General features: G+C 33.1%; 1 protein-coding gene across 4 annotated transcripts; it reads right to left on the bottom strand.

Moving 5' to 3' along the window:
• Positions 1-322: 322 nt before the first annotated feature.
• On the bottom strand, positions 323-25,148 carry LOC115449704 (schwannomin-interacting protein 1 homolog). 4 transcript variants are annotated; one of them, XM_030177572.2, is made up of 12 exons: positions 24,875-25,148; positions 14,565-14,961; positions 14,227-14,387; positions 12,937-13,982; positions 12,472-12,587; positions 11,708-11,805; positions 10,017-10,143; positions 9,209-9,412; positions 8,733-8,908; positions 7,237-7,377; positions 5,852-5,985; positions 323-4,487 (listed from the first exon to the last, which is right to left on the bottom strand). In XM_030177572.2, the coding sequence occupies exons 2-12, from the start codon at positions 14,953-14,955 to the stop codon at positions 4,409-4,411; spliced, it is 2,673 nt and encodes an 890-aa protein (XP_030033432.2). In that variant the 5' UTR covers positions 14,956-14,961; positions 24,875-25,148; the 3' UTR covers positions 323-4,408. The 4 variants fall into 4 exon arrangements, with proteins under 4 accessions (XP_030033432.2, XP_030033433.2, XP_030033434.2 ...); XM_030177573.2 differs by having other exon boundaries at positions 9,209-9,376; XM_030177574.2 differs by lacking the exon at positions 9,209-9,412.
• Positions 25,149-25,660: the final 512 nt, after the last annotated feature.

Raw genomic sequence — 25,660 nt, 5'->3', positions numbered from 1 at the left:
TTACTGCAGTATCCAATCGTATCAGTATAGTCCGGACGTATCAGTTAATATTTTTTTCGTATAAGTCATAATGATCGCTATTTTAGTTTTATTATTATATTCATATTCGTGATTGATAACAATATTGATTGGTAATGTTGGTATTCCATATTCAGGAAAGAAAAAACAAAATCCAAACAAATATTGGTTTTAAATACATACATACTTACTTATAATACCTATTATATATTATATTCAGATCTGTCAATTTCAAAGTGAGCAGATATTTATGTTTTTCCTGAAAGTGGCACGTTAGTCACTAAAGGAATAAATGAAAAACAACTTAAATACTTTCCCCTTTATTTAGAATAATTCAATAGTAGGTATTTATCACATGTCGGTAAGAATTTGTCAATAAGCAGGCCAAGCGTTCTTAACCGCAAACATTATACGACGTATTCACTCTGATTTGTTATAATTTAATACAAGTATGCATTATTATAGGAAATCTTCAATCACAATACAGAAAATATACGTACTAACAATAAGCACTTCATACAATACGGTTACAATATTTGTGACTCAATTTGTATACATCATATGTTTTACTATAATATAAGATATGGTGTGGATAGTAAAGATAAATTCATGTCAAAACAATTTAATACCATAAAACATTTTAAAGTACAGCGGCTACAAAATTCTAAACACTGAGGTCAAACAACTGCAGATATTTGTCAAATCATGTTAAGGCAAATATTAATAGATTGAGTAATAAAAATTATACTTTAATAACGTAAGTTATTTGTTACTAGGGACGTAGAATTTACACTTTACATGAGTGAAATTCATTATTTAACGCCAACTTTCGACGAGATACGAGTTGAGCACTTATCATACTTCAATATACACAAAAGGGACATTAATAAAACATCGTATAATCAGATAAAGATATGAACAAGGAACAGTAACTTGCAATAAAAAACATTAAACGCACATAAGCGTCGTAAAACTTAAAGGAAACGTAATAAACGCACGGTGCTGCCTTTTGCATGTACACGATTTACGTTCGATATTTCACGTCAGTTCAAATAATTAAATATAATGTGTATCAATATTTTGCTCTGATTTATATATGAAATCAAATATATCCATGGTAATGAATCTAAAAAAACTAAGATTTAATAATTGTTTCAACTTTATAAATGAAAGCTACAAATAATATAATAAAAATCAATCAATACTTATTTTAGACTGATACTAATAAAAGATCTTGTTTTTGATCTCGATTGATCCTAAAATAATCAAACTTTATTCTGATTGGTCTATTTCTGCGATAGATCCAGAGATAGAAGATTAAGAACATTTATGAAATTCGACCGTTAAATCATGTCAATTGAACAACATTAGGCTAAAGGGTAGGTAAGTATACAACTAAGATGGTAACTAAGTAACTAAATTAAAAATAGCGTAAAAGACACTCTAGAAAGGTACTTAGAAAAAAATAGGTGCAACGTTGCAGGAAACTGATTTGAGATCCCTAAATATACACAACAGTCGTCAATGATTAAGTAACGAAATTATTGATTAAAACTAAAAACATAAACATGAATACCAGCTGATGAGGGCTGTCATGGTATTTTTCCGAATACATTGTGAAACACATAAAGTGTATACCTAGATTATTAAATAAAAGCTGTTTAGTTAACTAAATAACTATGAAAACAATATAATTACAACTAATATAAAGAAAACTGCCACATCCAATATGTAAACTGCAAACTATGTCAATTTCACCTTCCTTTTATTTAAGGAGACTCCTAATGGTAGACACACATTTAAACGATGCGTGGACGCATCGATAATTATTTTCTTAAATTAGAAGATGGCGGGTGGGACGCACGTAACTTACACAGACATAGATATAATATATTCACATGCTAGTTCCGGAAACGTAAACAAATATAGACTACCCTCTTTTATATATTTTTTTAGGAACAGTTACTCAGACTTCCTGAGCAATACAATAACTATGCGTGCTCTGATAACAATGTCACGGAATTACACAATGAAATTGCACAAGTTATGGAACAACAAATACAGTATACATACCTGATAAGTTGGTACATGTTTGTTAACATATCTGGAACTTTCCTGCGAATACACTATATATAATTGTACAAAGTAAAATTCATAATATCCAAGAAACTAATTATCTCAAATCTTCTTGCCCGCCTGTGGTAACCTAGCTTTCCATTTACACCTCCTGTCACCGGTTAGTCAATGAAAAGTTCACGCGTTTTGTGACTATCTCCAGTTCGCCAAAACATTGGGGACAACTATATCATTATTCGATCTAGGCAAATCACATTATAACACAGATCGGGTACATTCAATGGTATTCAGTTAGGTTAAGCAATTTAGAGATATGCGACAAAAAATGTGATGTTGCAATATTATAACGGGTATATATTGAGCAATAAAATATATAAGTGAACAACTATGTATATCACGGATTACTATAAATGTAACTGATTATGTGACAATCTATAGAATTACGAATTACGCAGTTCGTGCAATTATTATTTTGTATTTAATATTTCTCATTTTCAACTAAAAGATAACGATCTAAAAGCAATTACAAGGTCTAAAATTAATGGCTAATTTATTAGAGAAATAAATTAAAATTTATTTAATAGGATTCTTAGTTTTACAGACATTAAGGTTGCAATGACCTTTCAAGGTACTTATTGTGTCCTTTATTGTTGAGATAATACTGGCCAAGTTCTGATTCTGATCTGAGCCTCTGTTTCACGTAGTATGTCAACATTTTACACCGGATATCTCTTGTTATAAGACTGCGCGTTGAGACAAGTAACTGTCGTTTTCAATAAACAATCGCAATCTTAATCTTCGATCCGATACCGAGAATGAGCAAATCATAATAAGTCATTTCTAACTTTGTAAAAAGAACTACAATCTGATTGGTCCATTTTCGGGATGGGTCCAAAAAATGCGATTGGGATCGTTTACAGTAGTAAACGTCCGTAAGTCGCGCATGACATTTACCCATAGTAAGTAAAACATGTACCCAGAACCAAAACTTTGAATTACGAAGATCTGTATGACATTGGATTTCGATCGTTATCCTGTGACGTAAGATGTTATGTCTCCTAGATTTTTCATATCTGTAAATAATATAATCATGCCAAGAAGACAACAATCCAAATTAATGTTAAAACAATGTTATATGCAATTATAGAACAACTTGCACATAAAGGAAAAAGTTACCTAAAACTGCTACATAATTCTATAGATTGTCGAGCAATAAATATCAATCCTACCGGTAGCCTAGGTATGTACTTTGCATTTGATAATAGTGTTAGTACGAAACTACGTTGATTACAAGCGACAATAAGATCGCGATCCCTCGCCGTGCACCTACTTGCCTACACAGAACACATACATTACGTGAACACGCAAGTAGTCTAGTGTATGCGCCTTCGATACTTCATACTTTTAATATAAAGCCGCTAATACAATCTATTAAGAATTTAAACTAATAAAATTCCTCCAGTTTTTCGCAACATTGCATTACAACGTGGTTTAAATCTATATGCGTAGTAGGTGTACAGTATTCTTGTATATCGAAGACGCAAACATCATACATGAGCTCTATTATGAAAAAATATTTTTCTAATCTGCGAACAATAATAAAATATATCTAGGTGGGTATTCTATATTAAAGCAGTACGTCGATATAATCGAGAATATACAGTAAATTCAAAATACCTTTAACATGAATTATACTGCGACGGAATTACAATACAATATACTGAACATTATATACAGATACAACGGTATACGAATATATGACACCAATCACCGAGAGTGAGATGGAAATAGTCTTATAACATACAAGTAAAGAGAAAACAATACATTGAACAATGTAATTATATCATAATATATCAACATCAAATGTGTATGTACCCACAGACCACAGTATTAACGCACTAATTATACGAGTGAGATTTAAAAATTAATTTACATCGTGTACAATTCAATATTTAAATGCTTTTATCAATCACAATTTAAATTGAATATCATCAAATATACGTGTATTCAAATTTCACATCTACCTCAGGCTAATATTTTTAATACAAATATTAGCAGATTTTAAAATATGTATTTATACGCGTAAGTACATCGTCTTTTCACTATATTTTTGCGCAGTTTACATTTAGTACGATTTAAAATCATAAGTCTGAAGTTAGCTCGAATATAACGGTTGGAACAGATTAAAGTTAAAACGATCCGGAGCCAACTTCAGACCGACGATGTTAAATGGCACGGGTGCTACATACGGTAAATATTTATTAAATACGTTTAACTTTAATTTTGTGTTTAATTTTAAATAATGTGTACATAATTATTTGTGTACTAAAGACGTGAGTCTTTTCATTCCAGATTTTGAACCTTTGGTCTTCTTAGTCTGTTCCTTTACGCCTCTGAAAAGCAAAAAATATAATGTCAATTACAATGTTTATGTCACCATTACGTAATATTATGTTAAGACTATGTTACACATATATAATTTAGTGTCTTAAAGTTGCGGCAGCGTGAAGTATGTGTGAGTGACGAATGTAACATAATATAGGTACATAATTAATATAATATTATGTAAGTATAGTATAGTGTGGAAGCGGCTGCGCCCGCCAGTGAGTAGAATAAGTTAGTAAGTCGTCAATAAACCGTCTTAGTGTATTCCTGTGTATTAATTGTCCGCCTATAAATAGGTAAAGACCCCAGATACCTAAAACTACACTATTTCATATTATAACCAACTAAATATTCGACTAATACATTTTTATTAAAACTACAATTAGTTACCATATTAACATCATTATTATCAACACTACAGTTATAATGACAATAACAAAAATTAACCTCCACAAAAGCCATCGTAAATATTTTCGGTGAGAACATTACTGACATCTTTTTCATGTGACTAGATTTGCGCTGTCGATGAAATTTAAAATAAACGTAAATACAATAAAACTCGCATACTTTGTCGGCAATAGAAGTTATTCATAAGTAATAGTATAAAACCTTGGCGGACGGCGCGGCGACTCGACGCGCATTATTCAAGAGAATGTGTTCTTATTAATATTATAAATATACGTTTTGTAATAGGAACAAGAAAAAAATATGTAAGATTTATCTGTTAAATTCAAGTTAATTTATCAAAATCTTGGAAACAATAATTAAACATACACAAACACTTTTCAAAACACAACCTTAAACCCAATACAATAAGGAAAATATACAAACGGGTGGACGTTCATCTACGTCGAGTTTATGACTTCCCAAAAACATTTATCACTAAATGATATAACACTACTTTAAAATGTAGGATTATGTCTTCTCATGTTCCTTTTTAATTAATGCAAGTATTGAAACTATCATATCGGCGGACACAAATATACGACTAGTATTACACATTAAGTTTCTCTACACGATATCACAAATGCAATAACATAAATACATTTATATTGGAGTTACTTAAGCGTTAATGTTACAATGCAGTTTTTATGTCGTAAGTGAAATTATCCAATCAAGGTTACGTCCTTGGTTAAGCGAAAGACATAGACTAACAAAACATTTCATTATTCTCCATTACTGACGGAATATAGACAAAAAATAAAAAAAATAATTTAAAGTATATTGCTGCACAAAAAAAAATATGAATAGTCTATGGGTATAAAAAATACATTAATATTATTTCACCTACGAAGTATTGATTGGGCAATTCGTGGGCAATGCCGCATGATATTTACTTTCATGAAAAAGTACGTAAATTGAAAATACTTACAAATAGCGTGTGAGATCCTCTATGTCGACGAGCATCGAGTCCTGTCCCATGTGCAGCTCGTCGCGGGCCATCAGCAGCTTCACCAGCGTGTCGTTCAGCGACTCTATCTGAGAGTGCAGCTCATTCACTATCACCTGAAAACGATAAAAAACACCATGTAAATAGTTTTCTTTTATCACGAATATAATTGTTGCATAAGCAATTAGTATATGTTCTGATTTTATCGCAGGACTGCAGCGAATTTTTCCAAATTATAAAGAGAAATAGACTGAAAAACATATATACAATGTTATAATATCATGCATATGAACCCATATATTTTTCGTAAATACGAAACTTAATACATTTTATTACGTGATATCTTTGGTTTAAATAAACTTTTTCTAAAAAAAAAACACATTTAGAATATTAGTCCGATTATTACCGCAATCTATTTTTCCGTAAAACACATTAGCGGTTAAAAACACATAATAAACACGACACCAATGTCAGCAGCACAATTTGCAGACGAAAACAGTCATTTAGTTTTTATGTTAAAGTAGCAGCAAAAAACAAACTCGTTGTGGTTGAAGAATAAATTCTTTGTATAGTATATAATAATGGCAAAAGCATGAGTCAACTCACGCGAAGAGCAAGATCAGAAGCAAGGTCGTGCGATAGAATAATAAAGCTAACCGTAGTAATTCTAGCATTTATTCATGAGATTCACGCAAACATTTTTTTGCCGCAATGCCAAAACGAAGCAAAATTAAATGCAATTATTGTGAGAAACATCTGATTGAGTTTTGAAAAAGATAATTAAGAGAAAATCATTTTAGTTAAAAATTTATTGACAAAAGTTTATTAAGTGTGAAATTACTTTGAACGTGATTTCTCCAACGAGAAGATAATGGAAACATAATCAACTAGGTTATTTACTAAAATTCATTTCACATTGAACGTGCGTCAAATAACAAATTGCATTGCAAAGAAGCGCGTAGGTAGAGACACTCTATAATGCAACCAATTGTATGTTATATTAAACTCTATAACAACTACGCAATGCACACATTTACATGCCACCGCAGACTATGTATACATAACATAGTTGGTAATTTCCATATGCTTATCAATAACAGATACAGATACTTATAAAACATTAAATATAGATGAATAAAGAAAATAGCAATCCTACCATACAAGCCAAATAGCAGGATCTTTTTATTTTTTGCTAGTCATAAAACATTGTGTAATGGTAATTTTACATTTTCATAGTTGGCCGTTTTGGCAACAAAAACGTTTACCCATAAACTACAGCGGAAAACTATTAAAATTCAACTAGAAATATAACTGTCTAGTTGCGCTGCTCGGCTTGTTAGTACTAGCAGTGAATATAGTAGTAATACCTGCAACTGCGCTATGTTCATGTCGGTGAGCAGCTGTCGCGACACGCGGCGGCGGTCGGCGGCGAGCGGCGCGGCGGCCTTGTGCAGCGAGCGCCGCAGCATGTCCGTCACCGGCGACACCGCGCGCGCGCGCCGCGAGCGCTGCCACACCACACATAACACCATACAAACATCTGCCTTCAACTACTCGCCGAAAAGTAACGGATAACTATCTATACTTTTATTTTGAATACTACTCATAATTATGCCAAAAAAAGGCAATCAACTTCTACAGTATTTAATATCAAAAAATCTTGATAATTTAGAGCCAATACTTTTTGAATGTGGACACAACAATGTTTAAAATATAATACAACGCGTTGACTTTCGAACTCTTATAGTCACAATGTTTATACGTTTTATTGAATACAAAATGTTATCAAATCACAACTATAGCAAAATACCAGAATAAATTTCAATATATTTTTATTCAGTGGACTACGGGTAGGATAATAAGGTAGTTGACAACTTTTTTTTTCAATACATTGATTTTGATATTTCATCCATCGGAAAAAGAATTTTCAAAATCCACGCAACAATAAATAAGTTATATAACTTTGAAATTTGGTGGAAAGGGAAACTGTCAAATAAAGTAGTAATGAAATGTGACGTCACCCCGTGCTATCAGCCATAACGCTGCGTGAGCGAGAAAAAGACAGCGCGATAACCCCACCACGCCCCCACTTTACCTTACAATAATATTTCAAATTTGAATAACTGCTTTATTTTTAAACCAATTGGTTGCTGATTTCGCAGAAGAATTTCTTTTTCATGTTATTTTAATTTTAATAAATAAATAAACTAAATCAAAAATAGAAAACTACCCTATTATCAGCAGTACTCAATCTCTGTTTAATTTTCGATTGTTGTTAAGTACTGATTAATTGCTTTGATTAGATTATAATACCATTTATTTTGCTTATTATGAGTGGAAAATTCTCAACTCTTTAATAGTTACTATCCTATGGATTGGGGACATATTGTGGAACTTTTCACCAAAACTGTGTTACTGACTGTGGCAGATCATGGGTAACCAAGAATAGTGACAATCTTGGTATTTCTTAAACTCAGAAATTCTTAGAACCAATTTTCACTGTATCAAAATCCATCCAGTCATTATTATGTGGTATAATATTTTAACAGGCACCAAACATCTTTAAGTAAATGTATGGATATTATATGAATGAAAGGATATTGCCCTGAGGTAATAATGAGTCACAACTTAATTGTTATTCTAAGTTTAGCATAACTGATGCAATCTGTAATTTGTGTCAATACACACATGTGGGTAGATGCACCAAATTGGTACTGAACCAAAACTGAGGAATAAAATGTCAGTCTGACTCATTAATGTTACTGCAAATCATCCAATTTAGGAATCAACTTCCTAAGTTTTCGCTAATTTTAATGATTCTTTATTTAATAATAGATATATAGATACATATTGATGTATATACCTCCATTTGTATACGGGCCATCTCTTTAGCTTGTGCTAATGCAATCCTCGCCTCAGTCTGTAGAGTTGCTTGTAAAGCATAGAAGTCTGATTCTTTAAGTTCAATGTGACCCAAGGAATGTGACGACCGAGACTTCGTGTGTTTTTGTATAAATGACGAAGGTCGCAATTTGGCTCCTGGAAGAGTAATAAAAATGTTTCTTACATATCCCCTGAGTTTAATAATATTTTCATATATTATGGTTCTTAAACAAAGTATAAGATAAAAAAGTAGTATATAATCAAGGCTTCAGTTAGAAAATATTATGTATAAAAAAAACAAAGTAATAAAGAAAACACAAACATCATAGAAACAAAAAGCACCTAATTTGTTAGTAATGAATACTGAAAATGTAAATATACATTTGACCGAACATAGTTCTATTAGTAAGTTTGAGTCCAACAAAGAGTAATCCCAGGACATAATGCAGTACTCACCACTCTGCACAGTGCTAATTTTATCATGTCTTGTTATGTTCACCGACAGTGGCCTTGTCTGATACGGATGGTTGTAATTTGTTTTACTGAAGATGTTTGAATATGAGGAATTTTTTGTATTGTAATTAACATTTTTGTCCAGATCTGCTTGAGATTCATTGTCAGACGCTGTCTCATTCATGAAACAAATTTGCAGATTCATCCCTGTATCCGTCACACAACACACAAAACAGTTAATCACAGAAAACCATATAAGACTCTACTACAGTGGAAATATTAAACCCAGACTATAATACCATTATCCTTGGTAAATAATTTAAAGAACATGTCATATTTGAGAATAAAATGTTTAAAATATACATAATATTATGTACATAACATATGAATTTTCAATGAGGATTTTATTTATGGTACAAATGGAAAAAGTATTGAATAGGTAATAGATCCATATTATGTGTTTGTTTTTATAATGTCTTGTAATAAATATTATTATTTACCAAAAATAATGATAAGCCATGAACCAATACTATATATTTGACATGCTCCTAACATCACCTGAATTATATATGTATTCAAATCAGTGTAAAAACATATAATTTTTTGCACTCAGTGTGTAGGTACAAATAACACAAGCACTCTCTCACAATATTGCAACAGCATTATGAATATGAATATGTAGTTAAATTATACAAAGTATATGTATAATTTTAACATACAAAGCTGCATTAAACCCATTCACTTTCTTTTTCATACAGTTAAATTGCCCTTTAAAACAATGTTACTTTCAATGTAAAAACTTGGGACTTACCACTTTGAAGTCTAGAGTGTAGGCTTGGCTTTTTGCCAGGACGGTCTGTGTGTCCCATACTGTAGTATTCATCAGCATCAGCCCCCATGGCCAACCTCCTTCTGATCTCTTCCCTGTCATTGCGTTTCTGTAATTAAATGTACAATCAGCAAATTGTACATAAGCAATAACATTATAATAATTCGTATATACCAATTTTAAATGGCACGTACACACACAAAACAATAGGTATAACGAAATAAATGTTTTTATTCAAAACAATCAGACACCTATTATATCCCACATGGATTTCCATGAGACTAATCACATGTGTACGCACCATACGAAGCTAAGTGTAAACAACTGTACTTTATTATCGTAGGGCGCATTGTCTGTTATTGTAACAATCCTAGTAAATTTATCTAATATATCGGGGTTATTGTCCGGCAGGACGGTCCACTCAATTTCTGTTTGAGCGCTCTCGCCTATGCCAATGGCCCGTGGGCTTAATGCAGTATCATCACAGTTGATGACGGTAGAATTCACATCCTCATGTTTCGTCAGCTTCAACTTCAACAAGTATATTCTGCGTTTAAATCCAGATTTTTCTATTGTTTCTGTATTTTCACAAACTTCTACCGTGGGTTTGCTAAATTTCCTTCTAATATTAGTAACTAAACTTTCAAACATATTAAATACTAGTCAGTCTTAATTGTTTTGGCAAAAATATGGCACTAGTTTTTGGAACACAATATCTGTAACGAAAGTAAATAAAAAAAATGCATTGCCGTCCTGTCAATCCTGTCAGTTTGACATTTAATAGGACAAGGTCATGTCCATGTTCTATTTCTTTTTCGTATTTTCATCATTTTGTCTATGGTACGTCCCTTTTGTAACTATAAAAACTTAAAACCAATATAAAATTAATAAGTACTATGTACAAACTTACAAGGCAACAAATATTATCCACGGATTCATGATTATCGTAAGTAATTGTGTACAAATCCAACAGAAACCTTGTATCCTTTTTATAATGTCTTTGTTCGGAATTGAAATACGGCATTGATGCCATCGTTAACACAATGGGTAATAAAAAATACACCGAACGAACGCGAGCGCACAACTTGCTGAACGAGTTGGTACTTGGGGACTGGAGACTGGCGGTCTGCTGCGCCGCTGAATCACCGTAGAAAGCTAAACGTACTACCTATTGGTAATTAACTGTTACACATGGCTGCAGGAGGTTCAAACGCGAATGTGCGTTTACCGTTACCTAAATAGCGCGGAAATTTGAAGAAATAAATTTATTATAAATGCTTTTACATTAAGTCTACATCTTAATTTAAAGTACCTTTTCCGTATGCGTAAGATTAATCCTATTATATTTGAATCTAAGTAAGTATATCTACCTAATGGTTTCTTATGTTTACGCGAAAGTTAAACATTGAAATAAAATTATTCTGCGGACTATATCGCGGTTTTTATATTTAGTATAATAATTTTCTCCCGAAGTTTCGAAGACTGCAGCCTTCATGGTCACGGGGCGGACTAAGGTGGTGGTCATAATTGTGTAGACTATATCTGAACCCCATTTCCACTAACCATTAGATGCAGTGAGGTCATTTTGCCGTGCCACTTGAATAAAAAGCCTAACAGAAAGATATGTACCTAAGTACTTAGGTAATTAACAATAATATTATGTTTCTTCTTACCCTTCTCTCAGCTTCTTTTGCCGCCTTTAAATGATTTTCAATAGCATCCAAGTCTAATTTGGGCAACGCAGTTTCTATATTGTAAACATCGAAACTGTCTGAAATGGAAAAATATATAACAATAAGCATCATAATATATTTTCTTTTTATAACTTTAAACATACTAATGTTACCCAAGTACAGTTTACGGTTTGGAATATACCGTTATAATTTTTTTATTGTGCACCTTAATTGATTTCAAACACCGTGCCTCTAAATGTAGAACATAGAATGAAACGTTGGTATTGATTCATGATATTATACATTATAAGTAGGAACTTAAGTCTTAATTAGTATTTCCTTAATACTCGAAACATAGGTAAGTTATTGTATAACCTAAATAAATTGCAATTACCTGATGTTGAGAATTGTGTAATTTTAAGATCAACAGGAATTATAAAAATAAATAGGTAACACAAGCATATTAAATTTCATATTATTATATCGATCTTGACCTACAATTACTTTATGTATTATTCATACCACTACCGATTTAAAATACATGTTAGTAATTTCCAGTATTTAATCGACTTCAAAAGTAGGAGGTTACTTAAAAATTAACGCTAGTCTATTTTTAAAGAACTCTCCTAATGCTATATGCATTACTTAGGTACTTTATATTTATTGAATTTAAAAAATATTACAAAGTACCTACCCACGTAGTTACCAGACCCGATTCCACATTAAGATACATACAAAAAAAAAGGTTCTTACTCATAACTTACCAAACTCAGTGTCTTTTGTGTTCTCAATATCATTTTTCCGGACGGAAGGATTACGTTGAGCGCTGCGATAATTATTTTTTACTTCCTTTTGACAATCTCGACCTCCTCTCGGTTCACTGAAGTGAAATTGCATAGTAATATTAACACTTGCTTATATTTATGGGTACATTTACTGCCTATCGGTACGTATACCACGCCTAATTTAATTAAACATCTCATACAGATCCAAGATACACGAACAAATTATAGAGTCACAACTTTGTACCGTATCGTGTGGATTATGTTAACATCTACATTTAGCCGTGTTAACTCGTGTTCCGTCACGTCTATTTTCAATGCGTTACCCATACATGTTGCATTACATGAATTTGTATTTTAAATGAAATTTAAGTTGTGATGTGCATTGCGGGTATATTTTTAATAGTCGACATTTAAGTACTCCTAGGTTTATTACTATTTACTTACCTTTGGAGTTTTGTGTGATTATTTCTTACAGTATTGTGTATTCCGTAATATCCTACATTTCTCACATCAGCCTTGTCTTTCGCACTTACTGACCTCATAAAGCTGTAACATTTCGATGAACTCTCAATTTCATTAGAATTGCCATCTCTCAGTATTGTTATTGTGTCTCTGTTACTTTCGGCCCACAATCTATCCCGCTCACGCATTTCATCTAATTTAGGAATTATTTTCCTCAATTCAGTGCTTAACTGCTTTATAGTATTCTCAACGTTAAGACTTAATTTTTCAGTATCGTATTCACTGATATTAATTTCGTCCTTTCCATCTGATAAAAAGGCATCTGTTATTTTACTAGTATTATTATCTATAAGTAAAAACGTAGGCCTACTTAGATTCATTTCTGTTCTAGTATTTTTTTCATTTTCTTTATTAATCTTACTTATTTCCTCCGCAGTTTCCTTCTCCTTTATGTTAGTAGAAGATTCTTCCATTAAAATACTGTTCTCGTATTCATCGCATACATCACTTTGCGTTTCAACAAGTTTTTTTATAACGTGATTTACCACTTCACTTATATTATTGATTGTATTTTCAATAGGTTTTGCGAATGTGTCTTTAATATCTTTACGTAGTTCTTCTAAGTCGTCTTGGATATTTATGTTATAATTTAAGAGTTGCCTTATTTCGTCTTCTATTTCTTTATTGAAATCGCCGATGATATCTTTAGTATGAAAATTGTTTTCTATATCTGTATCGGAACAATTTAGATCGAAGTACGAATCTCCGTTATTATTATTTTTAGTAACTGTTTTTAAAAGATCTGGGATTTCATTTTGATTATGACTATCTAACATGGCTGTTTCAATTTGCGTAGATGTAGAATCTGTTTTAATATTATTTGTGTTATTGTTGTTAATGTTTTTAAATTCAGATGATATTTCATATTGATCAGGCTCATAAGCTAGGTCTGTTATTTCTATATCAGCGTCATCATCAGTCATGTCATTTTCCGATTGGTAAAATTGTTCTATAGTTGATGAATAATCCTGAAAAAACATATTTTTAAACACTAAACAGGGTTTATATCCTGCATAAACGTGACATAATAAATATATCTATTATAAAAAAGCAAAATATTACATATTTACACACGTATTACTATAACATTACTTAGGTAAAAAACAGAAAAAAATTAAAGGCAAGTAATAGTTAAAAATGGGGCTTCTTTTGCGGTTCCGTAATGGCAAAACTTTGCACTTTCAAGGTTTCTTTTACTGAGTTTAACTTTACCTGCAAAGTGTGTGCTAAATGTTGAAAACCAGGATAATTGGGGTTCACGATTCCTCTTGGTACGTTACGTAAAGCGTTTTCTGACATTTCATCTGTATCAGAGTGTTCAAATACCCGCTCGTCATCAAGAGGTGTATCGTCCGAATAAACATTAGGACTTTCTGAAACGGATAAATTATAATAACTAACAAAATAAAAATCCTATCTTTTATCACCAATTCGTGGCTTATTTCATATGCATAGGCACAAAGGCTTTTGCTTGATCGATATTACAAGGCATTGCAGTGTTGTTTATATAATATTTGATATTTTAAACTTGTTTATTCAAAGAGTGTTACCTAAAGTGCTTTCACGAGGAACGAGCGTTTCTTTACCGTCCTCCAGATTTATGGATTCTTTGGTACTCGACTTACATGAAACGAAGTTATTTAAAGTGTTTATACGATACTGCCTGTTACACACAGAAAGTTCTATATTTACATTTGCAGTCTCTAAATTTTCAACATCCGCTCGGAATGTGTACGTCTCTATAGTTTCCGAAGTCTTCAGTGAATCGCTAATGGAGTTATTGCAATGGGTATTAAACTGTGCAATGTTCGTATTTTCACATAAATTATTTGAGCTCGGGTTACGTGATATTGCCCAATTCGTATTGATTCTTTGCGATGATGTCGCTTCTTTATCGAATGCCGCGATGTTACCGTTGCTAATTTCTTGCGTGATCCTCATGTTTACCTGTAGAGAAAAATAAAATTTGTGTTACTAGGATACTAATATTATGTAAATCCGGGATAGCTGGAGATAATATTTATTTTATCCTCAGAAGAGATATCACGGAACGGAGGCAGAATTAATCAGAATGACTAAAAGATATACCTAGACTTGCAAGTCGCAAGATTAAAGAACTTTTTGTTCAGAAAACAGTGGATCATAATTACTCTTGAGATCGTTCACTGTTGCGACGCGTCAGAATGATTTCGCCTCGCCTATTTTTTTTACGGACTGGCATCGACATGTTTCATGCTTGTTTGGGAAAACGTCTCTACGGATGTTTGCCAAAACATGATCTCAATTACTTATTTCATTTATACGAAATTGATTGCCTTTATATGTCTCTCTGTTGCACAACCTAATATGTGCAATAACACGTAAAAAGATTTCATTCAATAATATTTATATCAATTCTTATACCTAACTATAAGTATATACATATAATAAAACCTTACCCCCTTATTCATAGACGTTATTTATCTAAGGGCGGAGCATTGCTGTGATAACAAGTCTGTTTCTCAGCTTTGTTTATCTGATAGCCAACTAGATTCAAGTTGTATCTCAATATTAGCCAAACACAACGGCCATATTTCCACGCACTGCGAAGGCTGCCATGCAGTAAGCACTAGGAAACAGGCCTGTTACCACAGCAATGCTCTGTCAGATAAATAACGTCTATGAGTCTATGAATAAGTGGGTAGTCTATAAAAAATTGTCTGTTCTTTGGTGTGTTTATTTGTTTGTAATGGCTTCACACAAAAACCACTTATTGGATCCAAAACTAATCCGTTAGAGAACAGAACCTGTTACATGTTATTTTTAGCTAAATAAATTATTATTATAATTTGGTTAGAGTTTAATTTTATAATCAATACAAAGTATTCAATCGTGCGCGCTCTATTCGTCATGTGACTCATGCTGACCCTAGGGTGCATTCAAATTAACCGCAAAGAGCCACGCGGCTGCAGCGCGATGCTCTTCGGCTAATTTGAATACACTCTTGGGCGTGCTCTCAACTAAAGTGGGAGCGAGCAGCGGTGAAACCGATTTCTAGGTCATTCTCGTAGAGCTGTCCCGCACCGCGGCTGTACCTATAATCAAGTAGGTATGGGCATACAATGAAAACCACTAGTTTTGCTATGGTTCATTGTAATAAATAGATTAACATTGCACACAGTATTATAGTCACGGAACAAAAAAAAGAAATTAGTCCTTGACCACGAAGGCTGCATTCTTCGAAACGTCTGGACAAAAATTATAATACAAAAATCGAGATAAAATCCGCAAAATAGTTTTGTTTCATGAATTTTGTATTACCGTCCTTTGTTTCGAATGGTAATGCCACTGGTAAGCTTGGACAAGAAAGTCGATAATAGAAATCAGGCTCTATACAATAAATATCAATACGGATACGGAAAATTAAGTTCATCCACTTTTTTGCAAATAAAGGATTTACTATTACTATTACTATTTACCCTGTAAAAATATTTGTTCTCAGCACTACAAAGTTCCTGCCATGATGTGCTTCCGTCTAGTAATAGCTTCGATCGAGACCGCGATCCTAGAGTTTGTACTGACGCCGACCCAATTTGTCTCAAAAAAAAAACACGATTTGACGTCTTTCGTGCACCACAGCGAAATTAAGACCAGTAAGTCCACATAAAAGAACATTAATTTTCCAATTTTATAGGTATGTCCAGCTAATTAACTTACTGAGAATTGAATTGTATTCATAAATTATGTATACGATAATTTATATAACATAATATGTTGTACCTACTACATATTATATCTATTAATGCTATGCAATAAGAATTGAGGGCTGTTGTATAGGCTAAGACTATTGTTGGTGTTGTAATATGAACTAAAAGGGAAATATTTATAATTAAATACAAATAAATCCAGAGATGTAAATTAAAACACATAAGACGAAGAAATTATGGTTGTTCTGGTAAAATGCACTAGATAGTTAGACACGCATTAAGATTAACTTCGATCTGGGATTATTTTTACGTAGCAAAAGCCACGTCGAATGGATGTAAGGCGGGTGTAACATGATTTCATAACAAAGGTAACCGCGTGAGGCCACGTTATATCAAGGGCAAGTATTATCATCTGCACTGGTATCCCCAGTCTGTAGTAACATGAGACTATAAAGGGATCGCGGATGTACACTGGTACAACGGCCTTCGAATATATAAATATACCTTTTATAATGCTGCTCTAAGTGAGAAGGTAGCAGGAAACTATGGTAGCGACATGGACACTTCTGGAGTTGATATGCCATTCCAAAACATAGGTCGCAAATAGTGCCCAAGGGCAGGTTCAACTAAATCGAATTCAGTTACTACCCCTCAACAGATCCTCATAAGCTGAGGTACGCAATCACTAGTATCCTAGCGTAAGAAATCGTTATTATTTAGAGTTCCAAACCAGATCTAACCCGAAACAATTACCGCGATAGAATCCGAAAATTAGTTTAATTTCAATGTCTAACATTCGCGTAAACATAAGAAATCATTACGAAACAATTAAGTCAAAAGACCGGTGAGACCGAGATAACCATTCCCCCCTCCTCGGGGCTGGGATGTATCAGTAAGCTGAACTGTTATACGTGAAAAAGGCATCATCGTCATACTTAGTGTTTCATTTATTTGTAGATATAAGTTAGATCTAAGAAAGTTTTTATATCGACTACCTACAACATATTTCTGTAAAAATAGGTTTATTTAGATTTCTACGCTACGAACATAACCAAAAATAAGCCTCTACACAAATTACTTTAATGGTCTCATTACTTTAAGCACTATTATAATTTTTACTACGTTAACTTTTCTGACATAATTTCCGAAATTTCTACAATCTCCAAATTAAAGTTTAAATATTTTTTTTAGCGATCACCAACACAATGTATATCGATACCAGTGACGAAGAGTGAAATTTTTCGAAAGTTAACTCGATGCAAAAAAAAACTCTAGTTAACATATCGCGGTCAATTTAACAAAAAACAAAAACTAAGATAAACGTAAATCGGGTTGTATGGACGCTTCGACACTGATTGATACATAGCAATAAATTATAATTTTAATGTTATAGATTAGCCTAGCAAGTGTCTTTGTAATTATACATAAGGACATAACAAAAATAAAAAATATATTTAAACTTACTAATATAAACCAAATGTATTATAAGCTTTTAAAACTTGAAAATAATTGGTTTTAATTAATTCAAGTAGTCAGAGAATGTTAGGTAATTTAACAGATTACATGAACTTTCAATTTAGATAGTTGAATAAAATCTTTCATCTGATGTGAATGGATAATAGACAGGTCCAGCTTTTACCTTAATCTTAATAAATCATTGAATCCCATAATGGAGTTCATAGTTACAAAAGCGCATCGGAGGCGAATGGCTGCTTGCCAAAAACTGTTCCATGCCGACACAAAAGGAAGAAGGCACTCCGCAATTTCACAACTACATTGTTTCTAGTAAATATTTAATTATTCTATTTAAAATTCTCTAAAGAGGCAAAGATATTTACTAAAAAATGTACGCTTTTTTATCCCTCGAAACATTAAGACGATAAAATAAAGTAATTCGGCTTTATAATTGTAAATTTCTTTACTGTAACGATCTTTGTTTAGGATAATTTAACATAAAGTGTTGGGTCTGTGCCCGCGTACCCGAGTAAAATGAATTTTTCCAATTGCTATTAGTCACGAACTTAACTTAAGGCACCAACTACTATATTTAACTGGCACTTAATAATTACTTTTTTATATTAAATATAAAAAGTTCATATATTCATAATATTCACTTTACAGCAATACTTCACAAAAAGTGCCTAAGTAGGTATTTAAGAAGGAGACTTAAATTTATTAAAATCACCGATCTTAACGCAGGTACAATGATATCATCGAATAAAATAAAACATGTTTTGAACGACCTAGTTTAAGAAAGAACCAGTTCCTTATAAAATAATTTGTTGAACTTTTGGTACGCAGCTCTGTAGAAACGTAAGTAAAAATAAATTCTGAAAGAAATCTAAGATACCGGTCGTAATGGAAATCTAAATGAACAAGTGTAGAAAATGTTAAAATCGATATACACGAGGCGCGTCACAACACAAATTAGCTCAAGAGCCTTGAAGTCGTAGAGATTAACACTTTTTGTTACCACAAAAACATTAGTACAAGGAATATAATACAGTCTGTTGATAATCAACAAATTATTCTTTGTTAGACACAATATTAATATATTGTGTCTAACAAAGAATAATTACTGGACAACTATAAATCTTAAGCGATTAACTGAATTGTGTAGTATTTCCAGACCACCAGCGTTTAAATTCGTTGTAGGTACTCGTATTTATTGATCAAACAATTGCGTCTCCAACCGCAAACGCCTGTAACGCAACTCTATTTTTATAAAAGACCTTGTTCAAATACTTTGGACTTATTTTGAATACGTAAACAAGTCATTCAGAACACCAATCTATATAAATTTCTTAAAACAATCACATTACTGGAATACGACCAGTAGAACAAGTTGGTGGCAGTTTCTATTGATTCTCACAACACGGGCTCACACCCATGTGCCAAGGTACTGTCGCATCTAATATTTATAGTAGGGTCTTCTTACAGCAAACCAGGAGGGCTCTGCCTTTTGGAAGACGACCGTCATCAATCGCAGAGAAAAGATAAATAAAATTACAGAACATATTTCGAGTGTGAATTCTTTGTGGGTAATAGTTATCTATTATATCACAATAATTAATTCAGTTACGTAAATTATGTAGGTTTTTTTCTTTATAGAGGGAATCTTTATCTATATGTTACTTAGGTCAATTTGATCCGAACCGGCGTCCGAATACTATTCGATTTTAATCTCGCCAAAAACCCCAAATTGAAAATCCTAAAATGCGTTTTGTTGAAAATTAATTTGAAATTAAGGTCTCATTTAACTTTTTGTTAAATTCGTATAAAATTCTATCATTCTAAAAATCTTAATCAACATTGTGTTTAAGAGATAGAGTGGTTTGTAGACGTAAGTTTCAGCTGCGTCGCGTCGCAGTGTCAATATTACGCCGCACGTATTTATGTTTGCTACGATACATGAAGCTACGCGCTACGATATTGTGATTCGTGTTTCGTGACCCGCGCCGCGCCCTCTGCCTTCGCCCTGTACGTTAATGGCCCCCAAAATGATGGATAGGCTAGTCGACGCACTACGTAAAACCACCCCAACACTCCTATAACCCTTATTTATAAAGCAATGATATAAATATTAATCGTTTAATAACCTGAAAATAGCGCACGGAATACTCGAATACAGATGTAACATGTTTGGGTAGAACATTGACTTTCCATATGGCACAGTTTTAATAGAAGTGTAATTTTTTATTGATCTTGTGTAAACTACATCTTTACAAGTTAAAGATAGTAAAAAAAAATACTTATTTTTGTAGCAAAATTTTTGAGGACGGCTATCTTAGACTAAACCTTAAACCGTCCAATAAAAAATGTGAAATATCGTTAGACAGCTTTCAAATTGAAGGGCTTATGCATATGACGTTTTATAAATGAGCTTACGCCCGATATGAAACGTGCGGCACTCTCATTTTTTTGTTAACATTGATATTCATTTGAATTGTGTGCGACTCTTCTAAAGATATTTGGTGACTGTAACGCTTGAGCTACCCTATCATATTGGTGTTCAAGCTAGTGCTAATACCATTGAACGTTACAGTAAGTTAATACTTTGCTTCATTAAAATATTTAACATAAAGTTAAGAAAGCTTTATTTATAAATGTGTATAGCGTGTTGAATGGAGTGTGATGCCAAGTAGTCGCGTCACGTCGTCCAGACAGACTCCAGTTCCCGACACACAGACGCCAAACACCTCGCTCCCGACATCCTCTCTCATGTACTATTTAGGTATAAACTTATATCGACAAGAATAAATTGCCTCTTATAGAAACGACCCAACCGGAATAACTTTGACCGCTATCCTATAACTATAGATATTATTACATCTTGCTATTGTTCGAAAGATAAGTAATATTAAAATAATTCAAATAATAAACTTATAAAGATGCAAAAATATATAATGAGTGAACATTTAATATCGATAGCTGGAAACAAGTTATTATCATTAGTAAATATTATCATCAAATAATACACATAAACAGCTTTGCTGTGAGCGATGCATTATATAAATTTATAACCATAAAGTACTCGTATATTATTAACGTAAGTAACTTTAAACTAATACAAACAAACAAAACGCAAATCATTCCTTTATGTCCAAAGGGGTAAGCAGGTTAAGCAGATAGCAAGCAGCAAGTACGTTTGTGGTTGTTTTGGTATATGTTAGTCAGCGCTTTTAATTATTCCGTTACCCGATAGTTACTTCGAAGTTGAAACTAGATAAAGTTAATAACACCGTTACAGAAATTCGTAAAAAAAATACAATTAGAAAAGAGATCTTTACTTTAAAATAGAAAGTCTTTGGACTCTCTTACATACACGTCTCGCAAGAATTAAAATGAATAAAAATTAAAATGATTTCGATGAAAACTCTTTCACGTGGGCGAAGCTGCGGGCAAAAGTAATAAACTTAGAAGGAGGAAGACAACAGCTACATCAGTGAAATCATTATCTGATTGTCTGACTACAGCGACATCAAGGTTATTCTGCCATCATGAATTGTTATTTACATACATTTCGCAACTCTATTGTGTAAAATCTTTTAACCCACAAAATGAGGTATATACAAAAAGACCTTTTGTATTTACTTTTCCAGCTTTTTCAATAATTTATGTGGCTAAGTTACCTTAACCTCGGTTTCCAGTTGACGGAATAAAACAAGTCTAATTATACTGACTGTGAGAATCAATTATCAACCATTTGTTATACATTTTTTTATATGTAATAAGTTTTTATATACGATAAACATTCGACTCTACATGTCGTAGAAGAAACGGAATTTGGAAAGACTCTATATTGTTTTTCTCACACTCATTTTGGTATTGAGTATGTACTACTAAAAATATTATACTACTTAATTAGTTATATACTAATAAATTAATATGTGAAATCAGGTAAAAGATTGAAAGTAAATTTATTATACGACCTTACTGAAACATATAACAAATGCCAATTTTTGGTCTTGTGTAAAGTCATTTCGTTTAAGAAGAGATTTGTGTACTGTCAGTGAAACGCGGCACATGGACCGGAATGAAAACATATTGTATATATGAGAGAGTTCATACAGAAATGTTGCAACACGCGTTTTGCTCGCTATTGTAGTGCTACTCGTAGGAGAAAATGCTACAAAATTTGTGTAACCGCAATGAGAGCGCGCGGCACGGGATTAAGTAGAGTGCCTGGTCGCATGTCTAGTCGTGTTAAAACGAAAGCGCAGATTTTTTTTATGTAAAAAATCATTTATAAAATAGATTTTGCTATCGCCACATATATTATCGTAATATAGCTTTATAATCGAAGCACTGGCGCGGCGGGCTTGTGCCCTTTTTTCATTCTAGTCATGTATAAGACGCGTAATTCTGAATTGAGACCTAATCCGCCGCGGGTGTGATAGTATATTATACTGAGGTTTCACGCCGCTCAACCTCCCGTTTACTCCTAAACGAAGAATTATACATTATCACATTGTTAAAATTTGCGTCTATTCAACCAAGGGACCCTGATAGAGACTCAACCAACGTCACTGCACAATGTTCTGTTTGTTCATAAACTAGCCATACAAAGTTATAATATTGTGTTTGAAATTACACGTGCCGGGGCGGGCACCGACGTAGGAACTAATGACGTAACACGGCTTGAAACTATACGCTTTTGTTAGAATTTGCGCGAGTTCTGCGACGAATATTGTCATTATAACGCCCCTACGATTTTCATTGAATAAAAAATTGGCAAGAAGCGTCTTACGACGCACCATTTATCGTGCCTCGTTTCCCTAATTGCGTTCGCAGGCGTCATTAAAATATTCTTTTTATGTTGTTAACTTAATATGACGTCAACTAGTATCGAACGTTAAATTGAAACAGTTCGTAAATGTTAAACTAACTAAACTTAAGTTTTACTTTTATAATAATACGAAATACAACAGAAGTAAGGGTATATCTTCTTACTTCGTTTTAAAAATAAGGCTGAATGTTCAACGTTTATAACTGCTCAATTACATTGAATTCCCTTTCCATTAGACCCCTAGGCGGCAACTAATTTCATACTGCCGACATCGTAGACCTACTTTTCCAGCGCTAGAATTCACGTTATGTGTATGTATACCGTTGTTATTGTACCTCATCATTGTGTATAATTTGTTTTTTATTCAGTTTTGTACTATTATTAATCATTTCACCGGGTAATGTAATTTTATGCTCACTGTTATTTTAATATTTTAGTTTTGTGATATCCAATCGCCTTAGAAGTTTATTATATAAATCAAGTAGTATCGTGGGAAATGTCGAGATATGCATTAAGTAAAGTTCACGCTGGTAATAAAGTGACCGGCGGTAAATGAACCGTTTGCGTCGTAAATAGCGCTTACGGCCGCCACTAGCCCTTTTCCACACGGACCTCAATCTCTCCTTTCCGTACAATATGCTTCATGAATTTTCCCACTTACACCGGACAATGCTTTATTTAATCCTAGCTATTTTTATATCGATTGACAAGTCATAAGTTATACTCAATGAAAATTGAAATAATTTAATTTGAAGAGAACCCATACTAACATCTATAATAGAAAACAGTTGAGGAAAATTTAAAATTCATTAAATAGTTTCTAATGCACTTATTCCATGAAAAGTAAATATTACTTTACTTATCAGATGTCCTTGAACACATCAGCAAAATGTATTGTTGATGTTTCATTTTTACTGCAAGGCTATTTCCTCCGAGGTACTAGGGGAAATTAAGGACACGAGTAATACCTGTGTATAATATATATATTAATAAATCATTATGCCCTACTAAACTCTATAAAACCGGATTTCACAATTAAAAACACAATGGAATATTAGGATCGCCTCACATTCACAGTTCGTTTTTATGTTGACGAGAATAATGACTAAAAGAGCGGTCGACTTGCCTGAATGGAGAGCACTACGCCTGCCGAATACAGTAATAACGTCATCCAGAAATTTAAATTACAATAATTACAGAGAACTGCACTGCACTCATTTTCCTCAATTTATAATCTTCATTAATTGCATTGGCTACAAGGTCCTTTAAACCAGAATAAATCTATACTAATTCATTGCTGGTTAGTGCTAATTATTTTTATTATTATTAGGATATGGATAGAAAACTCTATTATGCATACGTTTCTATTTGCTTACACGAATACGTGTATCGATGTATATTAATACTTAATACCATAGGAATGTAGAATGTGAAGTTAGAAGTAATGAGATCATAATTTTTACAATATAATAATTATGAATGCCTAAATAGACGCATACATATGCACTTTTTAGTTACAACGTACAACATAGCTCTACCACATATTATGGTTTGTTTGGCAAAACCTGTAGAACAGTCAGTCCAAGCTATCTATTGAGATTTCACAAGTGTTGCAATAGAATCCGCGTATAACATAAACATAGTGTTCAGTAGGCGCTGACCTAAAAACTGTGTATACCGAACCGCGTAAAACTAGGCTCTGTTGAACAGTCGAATAAAAGGACATCACAATGCACGGCTGCACTAATGATGCAGTTTAACAACCAAGAGTACGCAATTAAAACTACGTAATTAAAAAAGGTGGTTGAATATTGTCAACCTTAACTAGTAGGTACGTAATTAAGTTAATAATTAAACTGTATCTTCTATTAATTGAAAAACATACCTTTATAGGGCGCCATCCTGGCTATGGGTACACCGTACAAGCGCAGCCACTGAATAATAAATGCAGCGGACCAAGGTTATCTCGTATTTGTTTGAACGCCACACTCCGATGGGTGCTACGCCATGTCCTTTAGCCGTCGCTATCAGTGTCCAGTATTATATTTGTGAAAACTTAACGTCACTTAGCTAACGAGGTTATAGTATAAGAAAGGTTTATGTGGGTGGCGCAGGCGGAGTGTCGGCGGTGGTCGGTCGGTGATCGTATGACGTGCACCCCGCCCGCCTCTCGGTACAAAGTGATCGCGCGGCGGGCGGGCGGCGGCGAGCGGTGGCGCGCACCCCGCGGGCCGCCACGACGACCGCGTGTAGAGTTCGCCGGCATTTCATCCGCTGCACGCTCGCTCTCTTATTGCATTATAAATAACTAAATTCCAAAGAAATTATCTTAATATTGTTTGATTTCTAGTAACGTCGCAGTAATAGGCAATTTTATATATGATTCTGAGATACTCTTATAATAGTTATATATTAAAAATGATGTCTATACACACGTTTTAAATTGCATACACGTTCTAAGGTGTCAATGCGCAAGTCTATCTAAAAGTTTCTTAGTATTTTAGGAACTTTTGTTCAAAACCAACATGATTAAAAAATTACAAATCTACAATAAAAAAAATATTTGCAATTTGAAAAAAGAATCGTTAAATTTATTTGAAGTCAATGCCTTTTTGGTAGAGTAGTAAAATTTTATATGACCTACAATACGAACAAAATACTCAACGGTTCG

Source organism: Manduca sexta, chromosome 23 (assembly GCF_014839805.1).
Source record: "Manduca sexta isolate Smith_Timp_Sample1 chromosome 23, JHU_Msex_v1.0, whole genome shotgun sequence".
In the NCBI taxonomy this organism is placed as follows: domain Eukaryota; kingdom Metazoa; phylum Arthropoda; class Insecta; order Lepidoptera; family Sphingidae; genus Manduca; species Manduca sexta.
The sequence above is the reverse complement of the archived record's forward strand: the minus strand, read 5'-3'. Positions and strand labels throughout refer to the sequence as shown.